Source organism: Carcharodon carcharias, chromosome 4, assembly GCF_017639515.1.
Source record: "Carcharodon carcharias isolate sCarCar2 chromosome 4, sCarCar2.pri, whole genome shotgun sequence".
In the NCBI taxonomy this organism is placed as follows: domain Eukaryota; kingdom Metazoa; phylum Chordata; class Chondrichthyes; order Lamniformes; family Lamnidae; genus Carcharodon; species Carcharodon carcharias.
Window position 1 is genome coordinate 32,947,860 of NC_054470.1, and position 19,102 is coordinate 32,966,961.

At 43.1% G+C, this 19,102-nt stretch overlaps 1 protein-coding gene across 1 annotated transcript in view; it reads left to right on the forward strand.

Annotated features, from left to right (window-relative positions):
- ntrk2a (neurotrophic tyrosine kinase, receptor, type 2a) overlaps positions 1-19,102 on the forward strand; it is a 244,533-nt gene that overhangs the window by 46,076 nt on the left and 179,355 nt on the right. The window contains exons 5-9 of the mRNA XM_041185273.1: positions 1,185-1,342; positions 10,261-10,397; positions 10,881-11,016; positions 12,839-13,141; positions 19,040-19,072. Of these exons, the coding sequence (XP_041041207.1) occupies positions 1,185-1,342; positions 10,261-10,397; positions 10,881-11,016; positions 12,839-13,141; positions 19,040-19,072 (767 nt within the window). The remainder of the gene's footprint in view (positions 1-1,184; positions 1,343-10,260; positions 10,398-10,880; positions 11,017-12,838; positions 13,142-19,039; positions 19,073-19,102) is intronic.

A 19,102-nucleotide genomic window follows, 5' to 3' on the forward strand; every position in this document is an offset into this window, starting at 1 on the left:
TGAAACATTTTTACACTCAGTATGTTTCTCACACACAACAGTAACACAATAGTTGCTAAAATGAATCAACATTTGTTTTTAATAAGGGTGATTCAAGTGTATTTGTGACCTGGCCTTAAGGGATTTGAGCAGTAATGGAGATGTAGGGTCACTATGGGCTGTAATTGAGGATGGAAAGCTTGACTGAAGGATGAGCCTGCAGGTTGAAACTTTCAGTAGAACTGTTACCATCACTTAGAATTTTCTGTAACTACGGGGCCAATTTAATCCTGCCTGCTTGGTGGAAATCAGATACAGGCAGTTAAAATGGCTGCAGTGATATACCTGTATCAATTCTGCTGTCTTCGTGCATGTTAAAATCTCAACATGATTTTTTGAGCAGTAGAGAGAGACACTCTCAAGAAGATAGCAACATCTCTTTTTAGTTATGCATATCAGTGCTGGGTAACTTTACCAGAGACTGACTTGAATTTTAATCCAAGGTCTATGCAAGAGTGTTCCTTGGGGCCCCAACAAGAAACCTTGGGTGTCCTTAGCCCTGGGGTCCCTATGCATTAGCCTCTTGGCACCCCTTCCATACCACTTACTTGCGTGTTGGGGACAATTTCTATGGTAACTTGGCGGAGGCTGCCTGCCATCCAAAATTCTGCTCCCACTCATCTGCCAACAAGCCTGACACTAACCACTGTGATTAGCCAGAAGATTGATAAGGCCTGTGCACTGCCCCTGTCTGCACAATTCACAGCTGAGAGCTGAAAGGTTAAAGGTTGATTATTGCACCTCAATTTTCTATATTTTTTAAAAGTTCATACAGTTTTGCTGGCCTTTTAGCTCTCTTGCTTCCTACATACCTGCGAAGAAATCAGCTCAGTGCAGTTCAGAAGGAACAACAGCATAAACTGACTACTTTATTAAAGTTGTCCATCACTGTGCTTTTGAACTTTGCTCCAAACATAATCATTTAGGAAGAAGTATCATGGAGTGATACTCCTACTATTTATTACCTTAGACCTGACTAAGCTACCTGGGACATGGTTTCTAACATGATTTATTTTGTTTTGACTGGCGATACTTGAAAACTGAGAAGACCCTTGTAAGCTATCTGAAGGAAAACTAATCACATACATAATACTGTGTTGCTGGGTGATGTTAATGTACATGTAAAATATTTTTATTTCCTCTAGGATCTTAACAGAAAACCCATTCCTGTGCTCTTGTGGCATTGCATGGATCCAGTTGTGGCAGGAAAATAACCTGGCCACCCTAGAGGTTCAGAACCTGACATGTCGAGGCGAGAATGACTGGAGGATAATGCTGCCATATATGAGGATTCCAGACTGTGGTACTGTCATTTTTCTCAAAAGCAATGTAGATGAATGTTTCCCTTCAGATGATATTTAAAGGGCCTGATGAATGGACAAGAAGGAGCCAAAATAAGTTAAGAATTATTAAGAGTTTAACAGGTAGAACATATGTCTGAAATACCCAGAGATTTTTAAGTATCTTGTACAGATTCCCTGCCCTCACTGTCATTTGTGAATGCCATCAGTAATTTGCCCTTATTGATTGCTGAACATTTAACAATTTTAGGTTGCAATTGCCATTTATTTTACTGCCATGTTAATGATTTAATTACCTTTTCAATGTTAGTACTCAAAATACTGATGGCAATGAAGAATAAATGGAGCATTAATTCTGATCAGACCTTAAAATATAACCAGGGGTCACTATGAGAATTTAGTAAGCCCATTGCTATTGGATACAGAGTCTTGTGTTATTAAGTTTTGAGACCTATGCTGTAAGATATAGAGCCCTATGTTGTTGGGTACAGAGCCCTATGTTAAATGCTGCAGAGTCCTATGTTATTGGGTACAGTGCCTTATGTTAAAGGGCACAGAGCCTTCTGTTATTAGGTACAGAGTGTTATGCTATAGGGTGCAGGCCCCTTGTAATGGGTACAGAGACTGATGTTATTGAGTGCAGAGTCCAATGTTCTAGGGTGCAGTGTCCTATATTATGAGATGCAGAGTCCTCTGTTGTTGGATACAGAGCCCTGTGTTTTTGGGTACAGAGTTCTCTGTTGTTGGATACAGGGTCTGTGTTATTGGATACAAAGGCCTCTGTTGTTGGATACAGATCCCTATGAAGTCATTAGGTTGTTTAGAATTAATTCTACTGAAGCAAATAAATTACTTAATTTGTAGAAATGAGTAAAAACCAATTGGAATGGTGGTAAACTAATACAGCAATATGGACACAGGGCTGAAAGAGAAAGAAATTAAACTAAATATGTACCTCTCTTTCTAACTTTAATGGCTGTAATGGTGGCTACACTGGCTGGAAGGCTGGGGGTAACCTTGTTGCATCCATTTTCAGAAGCCCCAATGAAATTCAATAACAATAACAATAGGAAATTCAATAACGTCCTGCTGTCGGTGCTTCTGCCCCTTTCAGAACAGATGACCCCCTTCCAAGAGCTGCTCACCCATCAGAGGGCTGGCAGCATTTCAGTGCCACCAGCGCCATCAAGAGCGGTGGCCAATGTTGATGTTGCAGTAGGTCCAGGTCAGCGACAGCGGAGGCTGCCCAGGGAATTAAGGAGAGCTTGTGGGCCTTGCCAGGGCCACTCATGAAGGTGAGGAGGTGGTGTTGGTGTGAAGGGGAAGGGGAATTCTTGCAGTAAGGGCAGCTCTTGCCACTGGGGGCCGTCTGTGAGCCACAGGATGCCAGATCGGGAGGGCCCTCCCCCACTGAGCCCTTTGGGAGTCTGCCAATCTTTGCTGGGCTATTAATTGGTCACTCAAGGGCCTCAGTTGCCCTTCGGGCAGGAAGGCCATCCCATTCTACATCGGTGGGGAGCTAAAAAGGTGATGGGCACTCCAACGTCTGCCTTCCTTCCTGATTATACAGCACTCGCCTGGTCCCTAGCCCACTTCCATAGGCAGGATTTAATTCAGCTCTATCTGTTACCGTTCAAGCCATCAACTGAAAGTTACCCGTTGTTACCCTATGAAAGCATTGCAGGGCATAGACAAAGGTTAAATACTAAAGGCTGCAAATTGAGGAATAGCAGAACATATTAAAAACACAACAAAACCAGCTATGGAAGCTCTGTTAATCATAATTGAAAGGTTTCATTTAAATAATGCTGCAGCCTCCTGCCTGATTGACAACCGGACTGGCAGGGAGAAGCACAAACGAGCAGCAGGAGACCGCAGTTGGGGACTGGTGAGATAGTCTCCAGCAGTAGTGTGGGGGGAAGCAGCAGCTTTGGGCCATTGTCAGTCTAGGGCTGGGGTTGGGCTGGTTCTGAGAGGATGGTGCTCAGGAGAAGTCTGAGATCTGGGCTGGGGGCAGGTTTGCTGCAATTGTGGAGGGGAGGGGGGGGTTAGCCCTATTCCAGGGATGCCCGAGGCTGCCTTGTGAGGTCCCTCCTGGCCCATGAAAAAAATCTGAGAAGTAAATTTCTAATTTCTGGACCTCTTCTTGCCCAGGATCTGCTCCTGACAGGTTTTGCCAACTCTCCTGCCTCCCGACTCAGGCCTTTGTTTGTAATTGCTTATCAGACCCTGATGACCCCATCGCACCCAATCTGCATATCTTAAAGAGGATCCCACTTGCCTGCTTAAAAGAGCAGGTTAATATGGAGACATGGCAAGAAGGAAGTGGAAGTGGTGGGTATTTTAACTGTCTGCCCTGTCTGGTTTCTGTCAGGTTGGGGCAGTTAAAATACGTTTTGGTTACTGAGATCTTGAACACAATTATGACTCAATTAAATTTAAAGTCATCTGCCAGCTCCAACTGTTAAGAGCATTTGCTACCTTTCTTTTATTAAATATAGTTGACATACTGGTAGTAAACAAACATTGAGAACTAAAGGAACTTTATGTACTTTAGAAATGATCTGCTTACTGATAGAAGCCAGGTGCTTTGGAATGACTTATTTACTGCATCAAATCAATTGCAAACTTTAAAATGGACCACTTGACTAGTACAGCATGTCAGAATGCCAGCATATACTGCAGCAGAGCGCAAAGTCCTGGCTTCATGCCTAATATACTTCGAACAGACAGGTCCCGACATTTTCCATGGGTCAAAAACAGCTGTCATTTGGAGGTCACATATTTCTCCACAGGGAATCATAACAATGGGAGTAGACCATTTAATCCTAAAGCCCAGTCCACCACTCAATTAGATCATGACTGATCTGAATCATAACTTCATTTACCTGCCTCTTCCCTATATTCCTGATACCTTTACCTAACAAAAATAACAGTCAAATTCTATGGATAAAACAGGACCACGTGCCATTCGTAGTGAATCCAATACAGTTACAGGTAGAATTTGTGCTTCCTACAAGAAATGTTGTTATTCACCCACACTTGCTTTGTACCTGTAAAGCTCAAACATGCAGGTGGGCCCCTGAGACATTGGGCGGGACTTTCCAGCCCCACTCGCCGTGGGGGTCGTCCGGTTCCTCTGAAAGTCAATGGGCTTTTGGCTGGCCCGCCGCAACCCCTGCAGCGGGTCCCACCATGGTGGGACTGGAAGATTCTGGCCATTATGTTCTCTAGATACTTGTTCATTCTGGCAAGTAACCAAGTGCCATTTGTCCATCTCCCTTCTCACCTAATTGCTGGGAGGTACAGAAGCCACACGGCGTTTCAATAGTAAGGAAGACACTTTTTTGACAAAAACTTTAGCTTATGGACAACATCAGAGAGACTGGCAGGAAATTGAAATTGAGGCCATGACCAAAACATCTTGTTCAATGGTGGAGCCAGCTCAAAGGACCAAATGGCCCACTTCTGATTCTATTTTTTAATGTTTTTATGTTCATGAGGGATCAACTTTGGTCTTTAAATAAATTAGTGGCACTGGTGTGGAAACTCATTTCACCATCAGCAAACGTAGGAAAATCACCGGCACACTGCCCACACTTCTCTGAGGTGTGCTGCTGGCGAGCAAGATTGCTTGTTGGTGTATGATTAGAAAATTGCCGGTAATAGCTTATTCATCCAAGTTAAAAATTACTGGAGGATCTCTGAAGACTTGTTCTGCCCAAGAGAAGATTAACATTTGTAGGTGGAATACTGAATTTAGTAGGAGTCACAAGCTGACAGATCTGAGCACTTTTAATACTATATTTGTAACCTCAGGACCTACAACCTTTGCTGGATTGAGTCCTCCATCAAATAAGCTTAATGTTAAAAAGGCAATGAATGAATCAGAATAACCTCACTCATACTTAACTTGATGTCAAGCTTTTGCAGGTTGCATCAGTGCTTTTTATACAACTAACATTGTCAGTCATTTAACAAAGAACAGCTAATTACTCATTGAGACCATATAGGAGGTTGATTTTTTAAATTTTTGTAACTGAGCAATTAGAAATTCTGAGATACTAAAATCACTCCACTGTATTTCCATTTTGGGGGTGTTTTTTTGAGCTGTGCACCAGAGATGACAAATTAACAGTGTGAACCTAACATTCCTGCATTTGTTCCTGTTACTGTTGTACAGAATCTTAGGGCTGGATTTTCCAGATGTAGAATATTTTCAGCATTCAGAATCATTCACAAGTCCATAGCTTGGCCGACAGAGCACCGCACAATCCATGTGAATTTTCCAGAAGGTGACCAATTAGCAGGCCACCTCTGGGTTCGCTATCCAATTAGGGATAGGTGGCAGACCAGAGGAGGAGGGAGGACAAATCAGCACAACAACAGCTTTCATAGTGAAAGGAGGGCAGCACAAAATGGCTGTGAGAAAAGGCTGAAGGAGCTGGAAACCATCTATGCACTCCGACTGTTTGAGCGGTCTCCAGGATCTGTTCTTACAATTGCAAGCCTCTGCTTGAGGGTTGCCATTAATCTATTTTTCATGCCACTCTAACCTTTCGCTGTGCAGCCGCTTCCATTGAATGGCATGGAGCCCGTGCAACGCTATCAAAATTATATTGTCCCTCAGAAGCTTGCTACTAATTGCTCATTTAACAAGCCTAATTGCCTTCCTGCTGCTCATGTGTCAGTTGCCAACGCCACACTGAAGGCACTTTCAGGAGCGGCGACAGGAGGCAGAAACACATCAGGAGACCAGCAAGGTGCATTTTTCTCTGGCTTTGCTCATTCCCCCACTTCCAAACCTCCTGCTCCAAAGCCCTAATAAAACTCCCCCCTTAGAAACTACAGCTTGGAAGCATATAGTCACCTAAAAGAACTGCAATTGCCGGAAATCTAGGGCAGGATTTTGAGGTTGTCAGACAGGGGTGGTGGGCAAGCCCAGGAGTGGCCAGGAAACGGCCTGCCACCCACGATCGGCCCTTGACCACGATTTCAGACTGGCTGGCCGTTAATTGGTCAGCCAGTGTGCGACACACAATGAAAGGCTCAGCACTGCCGGGGTGGGGGGGTGCGGGAGGAGAGCGAGCGCTGAAGCTAGCGTGGGCGCGGGGGAGCATGCAACAACACACCCTGAAGGCAGACAGGAGGGAGCTGAGGAATTGAAAACCGTGAAATAAAGCTTTGAAAATGCAGACAAAAATTTCCACGCATCAGACTCACTCACATGAAAACATAGATTACAAAAATTCTGTCCAAACATTTTTACTTCTTTTAAATTAGTATCAGAAGCCTCACCCCGCCCTTGGATGAGATTTCCTGAAAAATGCAAAGGCCACCTGGCTGATTCACCTGCCCGCCAACCGTAATGTTGGACGGGCAGCGAAAAATTACTGCTAATTACTACATTGATGGCTTTAATAGGCCTCTTAATTGTCAGCGGGCGCACTGCCAACTCTTGCGCCGACTGAAATTTCGCGCGCTATTCCATGCTTGGGCATGTCAGGCCTGCACCCAACCACGTCGAGTGAAAAGTCCTGCCCACGGGAATTCTTGCAAAACATAGTAGATTTGAAAAGAGAAAATACAGATTAATGTGTAGAACTTCATTGCAACTTAATTTTTAACTTAATTTTTAATTATAATGATTATGATGCTTGCAAATACATCAATGGGGGCGTGGCCCGCTCGCCGATGCATAAAATGATGCAGGATGACGTCGGACTGAACTCCCGATGTCACCCCTTGTAATTTCCATTTTCAAGTCGACAGTTGAGTCAGCTGTGCGCCTGCCGACCTGTCAACGGCCTATTGAGGCCATTGATAAACCAATTTAGGTAATTGACAGGTCTGCCCGCCCAACCTTAGGTTGGGCAGGATGAGGTTTCATGAAGCTTTTTTAAAAATTAATAAATGTTTGATTTAAAGTGATGGATATGTCCCAACTCATGTGACAGTGTCTCATGAGGGGGCATGTCAGGGAAATTTTGTTTTTGTGCCTTTACCATTTTTAAATTTGGAGCCGATCTCCCTGAGGCAGCATTTAGCCTCAGGGAGATGAGTGCGATCTTTTGTGCACATGCGCAAAAGAGCACACTTCCGGCTGAGGGAATTCCCCCCCCCTGCCCGCACAGGGAGTGCTATGCGCTCCCTGGCGGATGTCACGCGGGGCAGGCCTTAATTGGCCTGCCCATGTAAAATGGTGGTGCACCCCTGATTTGGGGGGGGCAGATTGGAGGTGCACCTGTCCGAGCCCGCTCCTGCACTTCCCCCCAATGGTGGGGGGGAATAATTTTCCCAACATGTTTAGTTGAAGTCTCGAGGATTTCTATTGCTGGTTTCTCCTTTTTGACAAAAGTGATTAATTGCCATTTTGTGATTGTTGTTTAACACCAGACAACAAATGGCGGGGGTCTACAATTTTAAAAGTGCATTTTCATTTAATGCAATTCTGTCAAAGGGAAAATAAGAGGAACTACCAATCACAATGTACCTTTATTACTAATAATTACAAGTTCTATTGAAGGGTCATGAGGACTCGAAACGTCGACTGTACTCTTCTCCACCGATGCTGCCAGACCTGCTGAGTTTTTCCAGGTATTTTTTATTTTTTGTTACTAATAATAATGTTTCTTTCACACTTCCAAGTAGCTACTGAAATGCGCAACCAGTCTCAAGTTTTGTTGTTCAGTTGTGAATGACCAATAGTTGTTCAAAATGGTGAAGCTTGAAAAGTGATATTCATGTAGAATGCTCTACAAGTGCCTTTTTAAATATAAACTAAAATGGCCCAACTGTGACTCACATCAGGGATTAAAGAGCGTATTAGATCAAAGGAAGAGTCTAATAATGTTGCTAAGAAGATTAGTAATCGTGAGGTTCAGGAGGATTTTAGAATTCAGCAAAGGAGGACCAAGAAATTGATCATGAAAGAGAAAAAAAGATGAGAGCAAGAATCATTAAAAACAAATTGTAAATATTTCTATAGGTGTCTACTTAGGAAAAGATTAGTGAAAGTCAACATGGGCCCATTAGAGGCATAGATTGAGATTATATTGAAGAATAAGGAAATACCAGACACATTACACAAATAATTTGTACCTGTCTTCACAGTGGAAGACATAAGAAATGTTCTGAAAATAATGCGGAACCAAGGCTGAATTTTATGCTGATCGGGTGGGTGCGTGCCTGACCTGATCAGGCGTGAAATTGTGTGAGATGACGTCTGGCAAGCGCCCCAAAGTCATCCCACACTCGCACGACATTTTGGTAAGCGAGTGCGCGCAAAAGTCAGAAGCACACCCGCTGACAGGGCAATTAAATTTATCAACAGCGTAACTGTCAGTCATTTTATGTAGCCTGTACAAACTTACGGTTGGCGGATGGGTGAACTGGTCAGACAGCCTTTACGTTTTACAGCAAGCCTCATCCAAGGGTGGGATAAGCTTTCTGTTCTTAAGTAAAATAAAAATAGAAATCTGTGGACAGCATTTTTATAATCTGTATGCTCAGGTCCCTGGTTGTGATGCTTGGATATTTTTTCCCTGATTTTAAAAGCTTTACTTGCTGAGTTTCGGGTCTTCAGCTCTCTGAGGCAGCTTCCTGTCCTCAGGGAGCTTTCTGTCAGCGCTTGCCTGAGCTCGCGTTGACGTCATCGCCCATCCTCCACCTGCCCCCACCCCAGCGGCACTGAGCTTTTCAGTGCAAGCCTCACGCTGGCTGGCTGTTAATTGGCCAGCCGGCATGAAATCGTGCTCGGGTGCTGATTGCAGTCAGCGGTCCATTTCCCAGCTGCTCCCGGGCCCGCCGATTGCGCCCGCCTGCTGAGCTGAAAATTCAGGCCCAAGGGTCTGGTGAGAATGACAAACAAGTTGGGTACCACATAAAGTGAGCAATTGACTGAAATAAGGAATAATTGGTTAAGTTAACAATCAGTTATCTGATAGACCAAACACGAACAAATCAAAGGCACTTTGATTCATTCCGTAGCTGCTAATGTAATCTGGAGAAAATTAAACAATAAAATTCTATTGACCTGAAATGTTGACTCTTTCTCTTTCCATGTCTTACTGGCTGAGTGTTTCAAGTATTGGAATTAATTGAATAGCTCTTCCAAAGAGCTGGGTGGCCTCCTTCCATACTGTATTATTATAGCATTCTAAATCTAGGGCAGAATTTTTTGCTTGGTGATCTGCTCGAGCATGAAAGAGCACTTGATGACATCGGGCGAGCATCCCAATGTCATCGCACACTCGTGCGATACTTCAGTTGGTGGGTGTGTGCGAGAGTCAGCAGCGTGCCTGACGACAATCAAGAGGCCTATTAAGGCCATTAACGTAGTAATCGACGGTGATTTTTCATTGCCCGTCCAATGTTATGGTTGGCAGGCAGGCAAATCAGACAGGTGGCCTTTGCCTTTTTGAGGAGACCTCATCCTAGGCCGGGATGAGGTTTCTGACATTTAATTTAAAAAAAGATAAAAATGTTTGGACAGAATTTACATCAGCCATATGTTCAGGTGACTGATCCTGATGAGCGGACATTTTTATCGGCATTTGAAATCCTTTATTTATGGCTTTTGAATTCTTCAGCTCCCTGAAGCAGCTCTCTGCTGTTAGAGAGCTTTCTATAAGCGCTCTCCCACACCCGCGCTGAATTCAGCACTCGCCCTCCTCCCACCTCACCCCGGCAGCGCTGAGCATTTCAGTGCGCCTCTCATGGTGGCTGGCCGTTCATTGGCCAACCAACGTGATATCGTGGTCAGGGGCCGATCGTGGGCGGTGGCCCATTTCCCAGCCGATCCCAGACCCGCTAACTGCACCTGCACGCCAAACTCAAAATCCTGCCCCTAAAGGCATTTACATAGATGCAATTATCTATAAAGTATTTTTCATGTATCTCCTCTTTCTTTGTTTCACAGAGTTGCCTAAGGCTTCTGTAAACATTACTAATGTTACCGTGATCGAAGGGGGAGAAGTTGCAATCGAGTGCACTGCAGTAGGCCATCCAATTCCCACTATGGACTGGCAAGAACACATCCTCTACTCGATTTATCAGGTTTGACCGCGATGCCTTCAAAATTCAACATTTCTGGCACAACTCGCCATTTTAATGTGTTATGCTAAGAATACAAAAATAATTGTGGGTTGGGGGGGGGGTCAATGGTGGGAAAGGTGTAATTTAGCAGACAATCGTCTATGCTCTGTTGAGCTCCCATTTGGGATTCTCCATCTACTATTTCTTTCCTCTCTGATTTTCTCTTCCTTAACCACTTCTCTGCTAAAAATAAGGCCATTTTCTAGGGCACAGTTCAATCTCTGGGCACAGAGTTGGAGAGTGAACCATCCCAGCTGTACTTCTTCCAGTCTGCTAATAAGGCCACCTCTACAATGGCCATTGGAAAGTCATATCCCAGACAAGCAGCTCACATCTTTCATGGGCAGCGGTCAGTAATGGGTAACACTAGTAGGAATAGGAAGGTATCGGTTTAAAAGGCTTACAATAAATTAGTGAGTGACATCATATTATTTCTCTTCATAGTCGGCAGAAACTTCCAGACCACCAGTAATATTAAAGCTCAGCAACATTTCTGGTGATGACAATGGGCAGCAACTTATCTGCACAGCAGAGAATATTGTGGGAGAATCAAGAGTTTTTGTCAATCTGACTGTCCTCTGTAAGTATACATAGTGTTCCTATCACATTTTATCCTTGCACTTTTATTTTGTACTTTTACACCCACAACATGCCCAAGATCAGTTCAGGCAGAATCTAAAATGTGGATGAATAATTAAACAAAAGAAAATCAAACTTTCAAATAAACTAGTCTACAATTATTTAATTGGTTGCTGCTTGACAAAATTTTACTCTCTTCTGAACAAAAAACATTGGGTGGAATTTAGTGTTGGTGATGGCGTCTCACCCACCAGTTGGAGAATCTGTGGGAACCTCATGCTGCTTTCCTTTGAGAGGCCTGACACAATTACTAGGTAATCAGGCACTTACCTGGAAAGCACAGGTCTCCCGTGCAATTGAGCCTCTAATAGGGAGGAAATCCTGCCCCGGGAGCTGCTGGCCAATCAGAGGATGGCAGCTCTCCAGTACTAGTAGGGAGGAACTAGTAGGTACTAGTAGGGAGGAAATCCTGCCCTGGGAGCTGCTGGCCAATCAGAGGATGGCAGCTCTCCAGTACTAGCAGCATCATCTTACTGATTTTCTGGTACCAGCGGGCGACTTTCCCACCTTGGACCTTAATTGCACTTAACGCCTCCTGTGCGATTTTCCAGGCCCACCATCTTGCCAACTCCAGCAGGCTCCATTAAATTCCATCTGCCGTGACACAATGCAATTAAGGATGATGATTCAAGGAAAAATGCTCATATGTCACTTGAATGATGTTATTGATAGAAATAGTAATCAACCCCTCAGCTTACAGAAGAATTCAGATCAGAAAACAGTGGAGAAAATCAGCAGGTGAGACAGCATACATGGAAAAAACAGACCAATTATCAAATCAGCCATGATCAAATTGAATGGTGGAGCAAGCTTGACGGACCATATGGTCATTTCCTCTTCCTATTTCTTATGTTCTTATCTAATCAAGTGCAGACCCTTTCACAAAACTGAAAAGTAAGAGGTGGATTGAAGCTAGTGTAAAGGCCTATGTGGTAGAAAAGTGCCCGGCTGTGATTGCAGGCCCGGATCTGAGCCTAGCCCCCAATCAAAATACTGGTACCATTTGTATTATCTATACCTTTACAAAGGGTCTGATTGAGCAGCTAAAGAAAGTTCTTTGCTGATAATTGCAGTAGATCAACAAGCAGCTGCTTTTCCTTCCCCTTTCCTCTGGTTGACACTCAAGAGACACAGGTCATGGCATAGCACTTGCCAGTTCTATTTAATCTTACTCTGGTGCCAAATACTCTAGCAGGGTCAAGGGAAAAAGTCACCAGTGCCAGCTTTGCAGCATTCCTACAAGCAGAGCAGGGCAGGACGATTTTGTGCCCTGCCCATAATCTGCCAGTGGGGGCAGTACTGCAAGATGTTCCATGACCTAATCTGGCCAATGAAAGTATTACACATTGCACTTTCTAAGACAAGAACTTGTATTTAGATTATGTATTTAATTTAAAGACAAACATTGACAAAGCACTTCAATAGACATCAATAAAGTCATGGATACCGAGTCATGAAGGGAGAGGTTAAAAGGAGTGGCTGAAACCCTGGTCAAAAAGTTGAGGTTTGAGAAGGTTTTTAAAGGCACAGAGAGAGGTGGATAGGTGCAAAGCTCTAGGGAGGAAGCTCCAGATAGCAAGATGAAGTGGTTGAAAGTTCTATATCAAATGGTGGGATGAATAGACGGGCAAAGGCTTATTTGAGTTTTTATTTGGTAAGAGATTGCATTCACATTTATTTGGTAACTGTTTAGTAATGATGTAACCTTCACAACATTCTATGTAACATTGTGTTTAACTAGCATAATTTGTTTTTCTCTCTAGTTCCTCCTAGGATAATATTGTTGGGTGAGGCAATCCCAGATCACCGCTGGTGCATTCCTTTCAGCGTAACAGGCAACCCATCACCCAAAATTCAATGGTACCACAATAATTATCCTCTGAATGAGACCGATTTTATACTGACACAAATTCATGAGGAGAATATCAGCGAGCAACATGGTTGCCTGCAGCTGGACAATCCGACTCACCTGAACAATGGGAACTATACCCTATACATTTATAATGACCTAGGGCAGGATAAGGGGACAGTTTATGCTCATTTCATGCACCATCCTCCTGGTTCAGGTGGGTATTTTCTTATTATCTGTTGTTATTATTGGCACTTTATTTTGCTATCATTCTATATCTTTTTTAAAATTCAGCTTCAAAGTGAATTGTTAATTAGACATATTTACTCGTCCCATTACCAAAACAATCTATGTAAATGGCAATTGCACAAGAACTCCCTCAGTTGTAGAGATCAAGGTTCATATGAGAGGTATAGATCAGAATAGAAGGGGTCATCCCTTAAACATTTATTGTACTTTTGGATGATAGCTGAGCCAAAAGTTTAGTTGAGAAACTTTGTACATCATACGAAAATAAGAAGTTTCCCTCAGACTCAGAACCTGTGAAGACAGAAATGAAAAATAATGTAAAAATATAAAGCTAACTTAATTTTAAAAAATCATTACGCTTGAGCGTATAATAGCTCATGATGACGTTGGGCAAGCGTCCTGATGTCATCCCACACTCGCACGATATTTCAGTCGGTGGCCGTGCGCAAAAGTCGGAAGCGCGCCTGCCGCCAATTAAGTGGGCAATTTGTAATTACCCCCGATTTTCCGTGGTCTGTCCAACCTCAAAGTTGGTGGACAGACGAATCGGCCAGGCGGCCTTTTCATTTCTCGTGAAACCTCATGCAAGAGAGGAATGTGGTTTCCGTTATTAAATAAAAGCAATTAAAAATCTATGGACAGAATTTTTATAATGTATATGTTCATGTGACTGTTTGTAATGCTTGGACATTTTTGTTCTGATTTTACAATCATTATTTAATACTTTTGAAGTCTTCAGTTCCCTGAGGCAGCTCTCTGCCTTCAGGAAGTTTTCATTCCGCGTTCGCCTGCGCTTATGTCAGCGCCTGCCCTCCTCCCGTCCCACCCTGGCAATGCTGAGCATTCCAGTGCATGCTTCATGCTGCCTTGCAGTTAATTGGCCAGCCAGTGTGAAATTATGTCGGGGGCCAATCGCGGTTGGCGGTCCATTCCGCGGCTGCTCCTGGACCCGCTGATCATGCTTGCCTGCCGAACTGAAAATTCTGCCCAATGTTTCTGTAACATTTGTTTGTCTGATGGCACCAAACTGCTTTCTGATCAATGTACCAGGCCACAAATCATATTCAGCATTGGCATCAATCACAAACATGATTCAGTTTTTGATAAGCGCACTTTGAACAAGTACTTCACAAACTAGAATTGTTTGTGGGCAGAGCATCATTAAATAAACTTTACAGTGGTTGGCAGCACAATTCTCTCCAATAATTAAGTACCAAATAAAACAGACATGCTAATGCTTTACTAGTGCAAAGGCTTAATTTCAGACACCGAGAACTTTTTGGACATAAGTGTTAGACTATTGCCTAAGTTGAAGTACACATAAGTCCGCATGAGATACATTCTACATAGATATAGCTTTCCAATACTACATTCTTTACCTACTGAAGAAGATCTATAGGAATAATTCTGAAAACAATTTTACAATATTGCAATATTTCATCCCTTCCCATTAGGAAGGGAAGAATTTGGTGGTACATGTGGTTCATTAACAGATAAACACAGCTACCTGTACTATGAGTAAAACAGATGTAATCATTCATATGATCATTTTTATCTAACATTTTTTTCTAAATCTCTTTTTCCAAAACTTCTTGGGCAGGATTTTTCTGTCGTTATGTGGGGATGGGCGCGACACACTGACGTGTAAAATGAATCGCGATGATGTCGGGCGTGTGTCTCGATGTCATTGTGCAGTCCCATGATCTTTCGTTCGGTGGACGCGCGCCAGAGTCGGCTGCACGCCTGCTAATATGTAAACGGCCTATTAAGGCCATTAAGAAAGTAATTGATGTAATTGTTAACGCTGCCCGTCCAGCCTTAAGGTTGGCTGGCAGGCGAAAAGGCCAAGCAGCCTTCGCGTTTTTTAGGAAACCTCATCCATGAGCGGGATGAAGTTTTCTAAAGCTTTTATTAAATAAATTATTAAAAATTTCCTAAATATAAAAACATATCCCATCTCATGTGATACAGTTACATTGGGGGACATGTTTAAATAAATTTTTAAACCATTTATTGAATTATTTCAATATCCATTCAATCTTCCTGAGTCAGCTCCGTGCCTTAGGGAAATTGAACTGCTCCTGAAAGAGCGCTGGCCCCGACTCTGCCTCCTCCCCACGCCCACACAGGTAGTGCTAAGTGCTATGGCTTGCTTATTATGCTGGGTGGGCCATAATTGACCTGCCCGTGTAAAATGGCAGTACAGAGCCAATTGCGGGTGGCGATAGGCTCCAAGACCGCCCCTGCCTGCTCCCGCTGAGCCTGCCCGCTGCCTGAAAAGTCCAGGCCCTTGTGCTCTTCTGAGAAATTAATTTGATTTTACCTTTTGTCCTTCATTTTGTTGCGATTTATCCTTATAACTACCTTTAATATTCCATATTACTACTGTTTCATTTTTGTTTACAGCAACCCTGGCAGTCAATCAATTTTATTATTCCCTTTTTAAATTTGCATTTTCATCTCGGGTGCTTTCAAGCGGATGACCTATCAGTTGTGAACAGCATTCTCACTTTTCAGTTTCAGGGTCTCCCAATAATGTTACTTTCAGTGCCTCACATCACTGGGATGATTCCCATGGGGCAGGATTTTATGCTTGAAGTGCAGACGCATACCCAACATGCCCTTGCATTATATGATACGCGATGATGTCGGGCGTGCATCCCTACGTCATCACATGGTATTTCATTGGCTGCGCGCTCGCTGATAATTGAAAGGCCTTTTAAGGCCATTAACAAGATAATTAAAATCAAAATAATGCTGCTCATCCAACCTTACGGTTGGCGGGCAGGCAAAAAGGCCAAGTGGCCTTTACATTTTTTAGGAAACCTCATCCATGAGTGGGATGAGGTTTCCTAAAGCAAATAAACATTAACTAAAAACTTTATGTTTGAATTAAAAATATGTCCCAGCTCATGTGTCTTGATTAATTATCTTAAAAGCACTTCAATCTCCCTGAGGCAGCTCCGTGCAGGTAGCGCTGAGCGCTGCCGCTTAATTGGCCCACCTGCGGAGTGAAGCCAACCGTGGGCAGTGGTCGGCCCGTCCTTGCCAAACCCGCCCTTGCCAAGCCCGCCCGATGATGGAAAAATTCTGGCCATGAAGTGGCACCTTGTAGAAATGATGTAAAGAATGTTATATTACTCTGAAATTGACAAACCTTCTCCCACTGTTTTCTGATAACATCTGCGAGTCATAATTGTTGTTCCTGGTTTGGAGAATGACCTAATGATTTAAAAGCATTGGATAAATATTTTAAACATGCAATGTTGCTGGCAAAAAGATAGCATGAGGTGCTGCAACACATGACTCAGCTCACATCACATAAAGAGAGAAAATGATTGTCGGAGATTAGTCCATCTTATGTTAGGTGCTTGGGTTCTTGAAGTGTTTGAATATTTGCAGTAAGTTAGTTCCCAGTGAACTTGCCATTTTGAAACAAATCCAGATATTAGCTTGATTTGTAATTAATCACAGGTCCCCAGTTTTCAGGATTTGAATGTATTTGTCCCATTAAAAAATAATTTGTGTGTGAAACTGTTGCTTTTGCCCATCTTCCCATGATAATTGCCATTTTACAATTTTCAACAAAGCATTAATAACTATGGATCAATATGGTGAAATAGTCATAACAAACATATGGGGCAGAATCTTCCGGTTAGCGAGCGGGGGCGGGGCCCGCTCGCTGAAACATATAATGACGCGGGATGGTGTTGGGTGGAACTCCCAACATCACCCTACGTCATTTCCATTTTCAGGTCAGCGGGGGCGCAGCCGAGTCAGCTGTGCGCCCGCTGACCTGTCAACAGCCTATTAAGGCCATTGAAAAACTAATTAACGTCATTATTGGACCTGTCCATCCAACCTTAAGGTTGGCGGGCAGGCCGGGAGCCCTGGCGGGCTTCCGAAAAAGTATGAAACCTCATCCATGGGCAGGATGAGGTTTCATGAGGGTATTTAAATTTTTGTTTAAGGTTTCATTAAAAGTTATGGACATGACCCAACTCATAAGGGGACACATCAGGGAAATTTTTTTATCATTTGTATTACAAATTTTAAACCTGAGCCGATCTCCCTGAGGCAACACTTAGCCTCAGGGAGACCTACGTGTGAAAGAGTGCACTCCTGGCTGAGGGAATCCTCCCCGTCCACACAGGGAGCACATAGTGCTTCTGAGTGGATGTCAGGCTGGCCCACGTAAAATGGCGGCGTGCCCCTGATTGGGGGCGCCAATCGGAGGTGCGCCCGCCCATGCCTGCTCCCGCATTTCACCCCCGACTGGGGGAAAATTTTTCCCAGGGATTAGGTTTGGGCAGGAGCTCTGCTAATAAGGTTTCAGAAGTGAAAAGGGAGAGTAGAATGACAGTGGCATGAAAGGATTCTGCTGCAATGTTCTGGGGTTTCTGTTAAGGTAGAACCTGTATGGATAGCATTAAGAAATCAAATAAGAGTTGGTAACGTTTTCAATGTCCATTACGTACAACAACCAGTGAAGATGAAACAGAGGTGGTAATAGGAAGTCTGTTGAAAGAGACATGCAAAAACAACACAGCAATACTATTGGGGATTTTTTTCTATCTCCAAGATGGATTGAAATAAAGTAACACGTGATCAAAGTAAGGAACTCTTTTTAGAATTTATCCAGACTGCTTCCTAGAACAGTGTGTTGAGCTAGACAGTCTAGCCCAACAAGAAAACATATATTTCTAGAAAATGGGCCAAATAACTGAAATGAGAGCCGGAGAACAACTGGGGGAAAAAGTGGCCATAACAGAGTTAGATTCAATATGAGAAAAGAGAACAATAAGGAATAAAAAATAAAGCTGTTGGAATAGTAAAAGGTAAAGTCCAGTGAGATAAAAAAGGATTTTATCCAAATTAGATGGTCAGTAAAGGTGGAGAACAAGTTGATGGATTAGCAGTGGGGAATCTTTGAGTCCACGATGTATTGTAAATACATTCCATTAAGCAAAAAGGGATAATATGAGAAAGAATTGGCTGGCTGTATCAATGGGCAAGGATTTTTATCGATAAGTGAAAAATTATTTAAAAAGGGAACCCCCATCAGGAATGGAAGATAAAGTCTACTTGTTGAGGATGAAAGTATGTGGGAGGTATTAAATTAGCAATGGTTTTTACAAATGATGGTTGATTTCATGCGCACGGTAATGAGAGGTCACCCATTAAACTTTGCCAGACAGAGGTTAAGAAAAATTTCTTTCCACAATTAGTGTCAGGATATTTAGTCACCAAATGAAGACCCATAAGGGCTTCTGAAAGTTTCAGTGTACATCAGTGTGCTGTGTCTATGAGGAAGAAGCTACCCATGTTTTTCTGCCTCTCAGTCATTTATATGGCCTAGATGGACTACAGTCCCATCCCCTGTTTGTATTCATGCACCTAGAACAAAAAAAAAACCAGCAGGAAATAGGAGTGCATCTGATGGAGATCAGAAACCAGAGAGCCAAAAATAACTCAAATCATTTTGTTAGGGGTTTCCAGTGTAATTTTCTACCTGGCTTTAACCTGACTCAGGACCCCTGACAGAGACCCCCAGGCTGACCATAGTGCCAGGATTTCAGGAGTGCTCCTGCATTAATGTGCTCAAGGTGTGGTTACTAAGAAAAATGAAGTTAGCCCTCTCCTGCCAGGACACAATACAATAACAATGTCTCGTATAGTTGAAGGCTCAGTGATGCCTCGTTGGGAAAACCCAATATTACCAGGGTAGTGCAATGGGGCAGAGATATGATTAGGAAAATGGTCCCTTATTTTTCCTTTGTATTAAATTTCTGACATTTGATAAACGAAATAGCAAATCTGCATTTCTAAAACATTTGTACCTGATTATGCACTTTTTGAAATTTAGGCAATGAACCGATCACAGATCCTGGGTTTTATGGTAAGTAATGCAACATGCGATGTCTTCCTA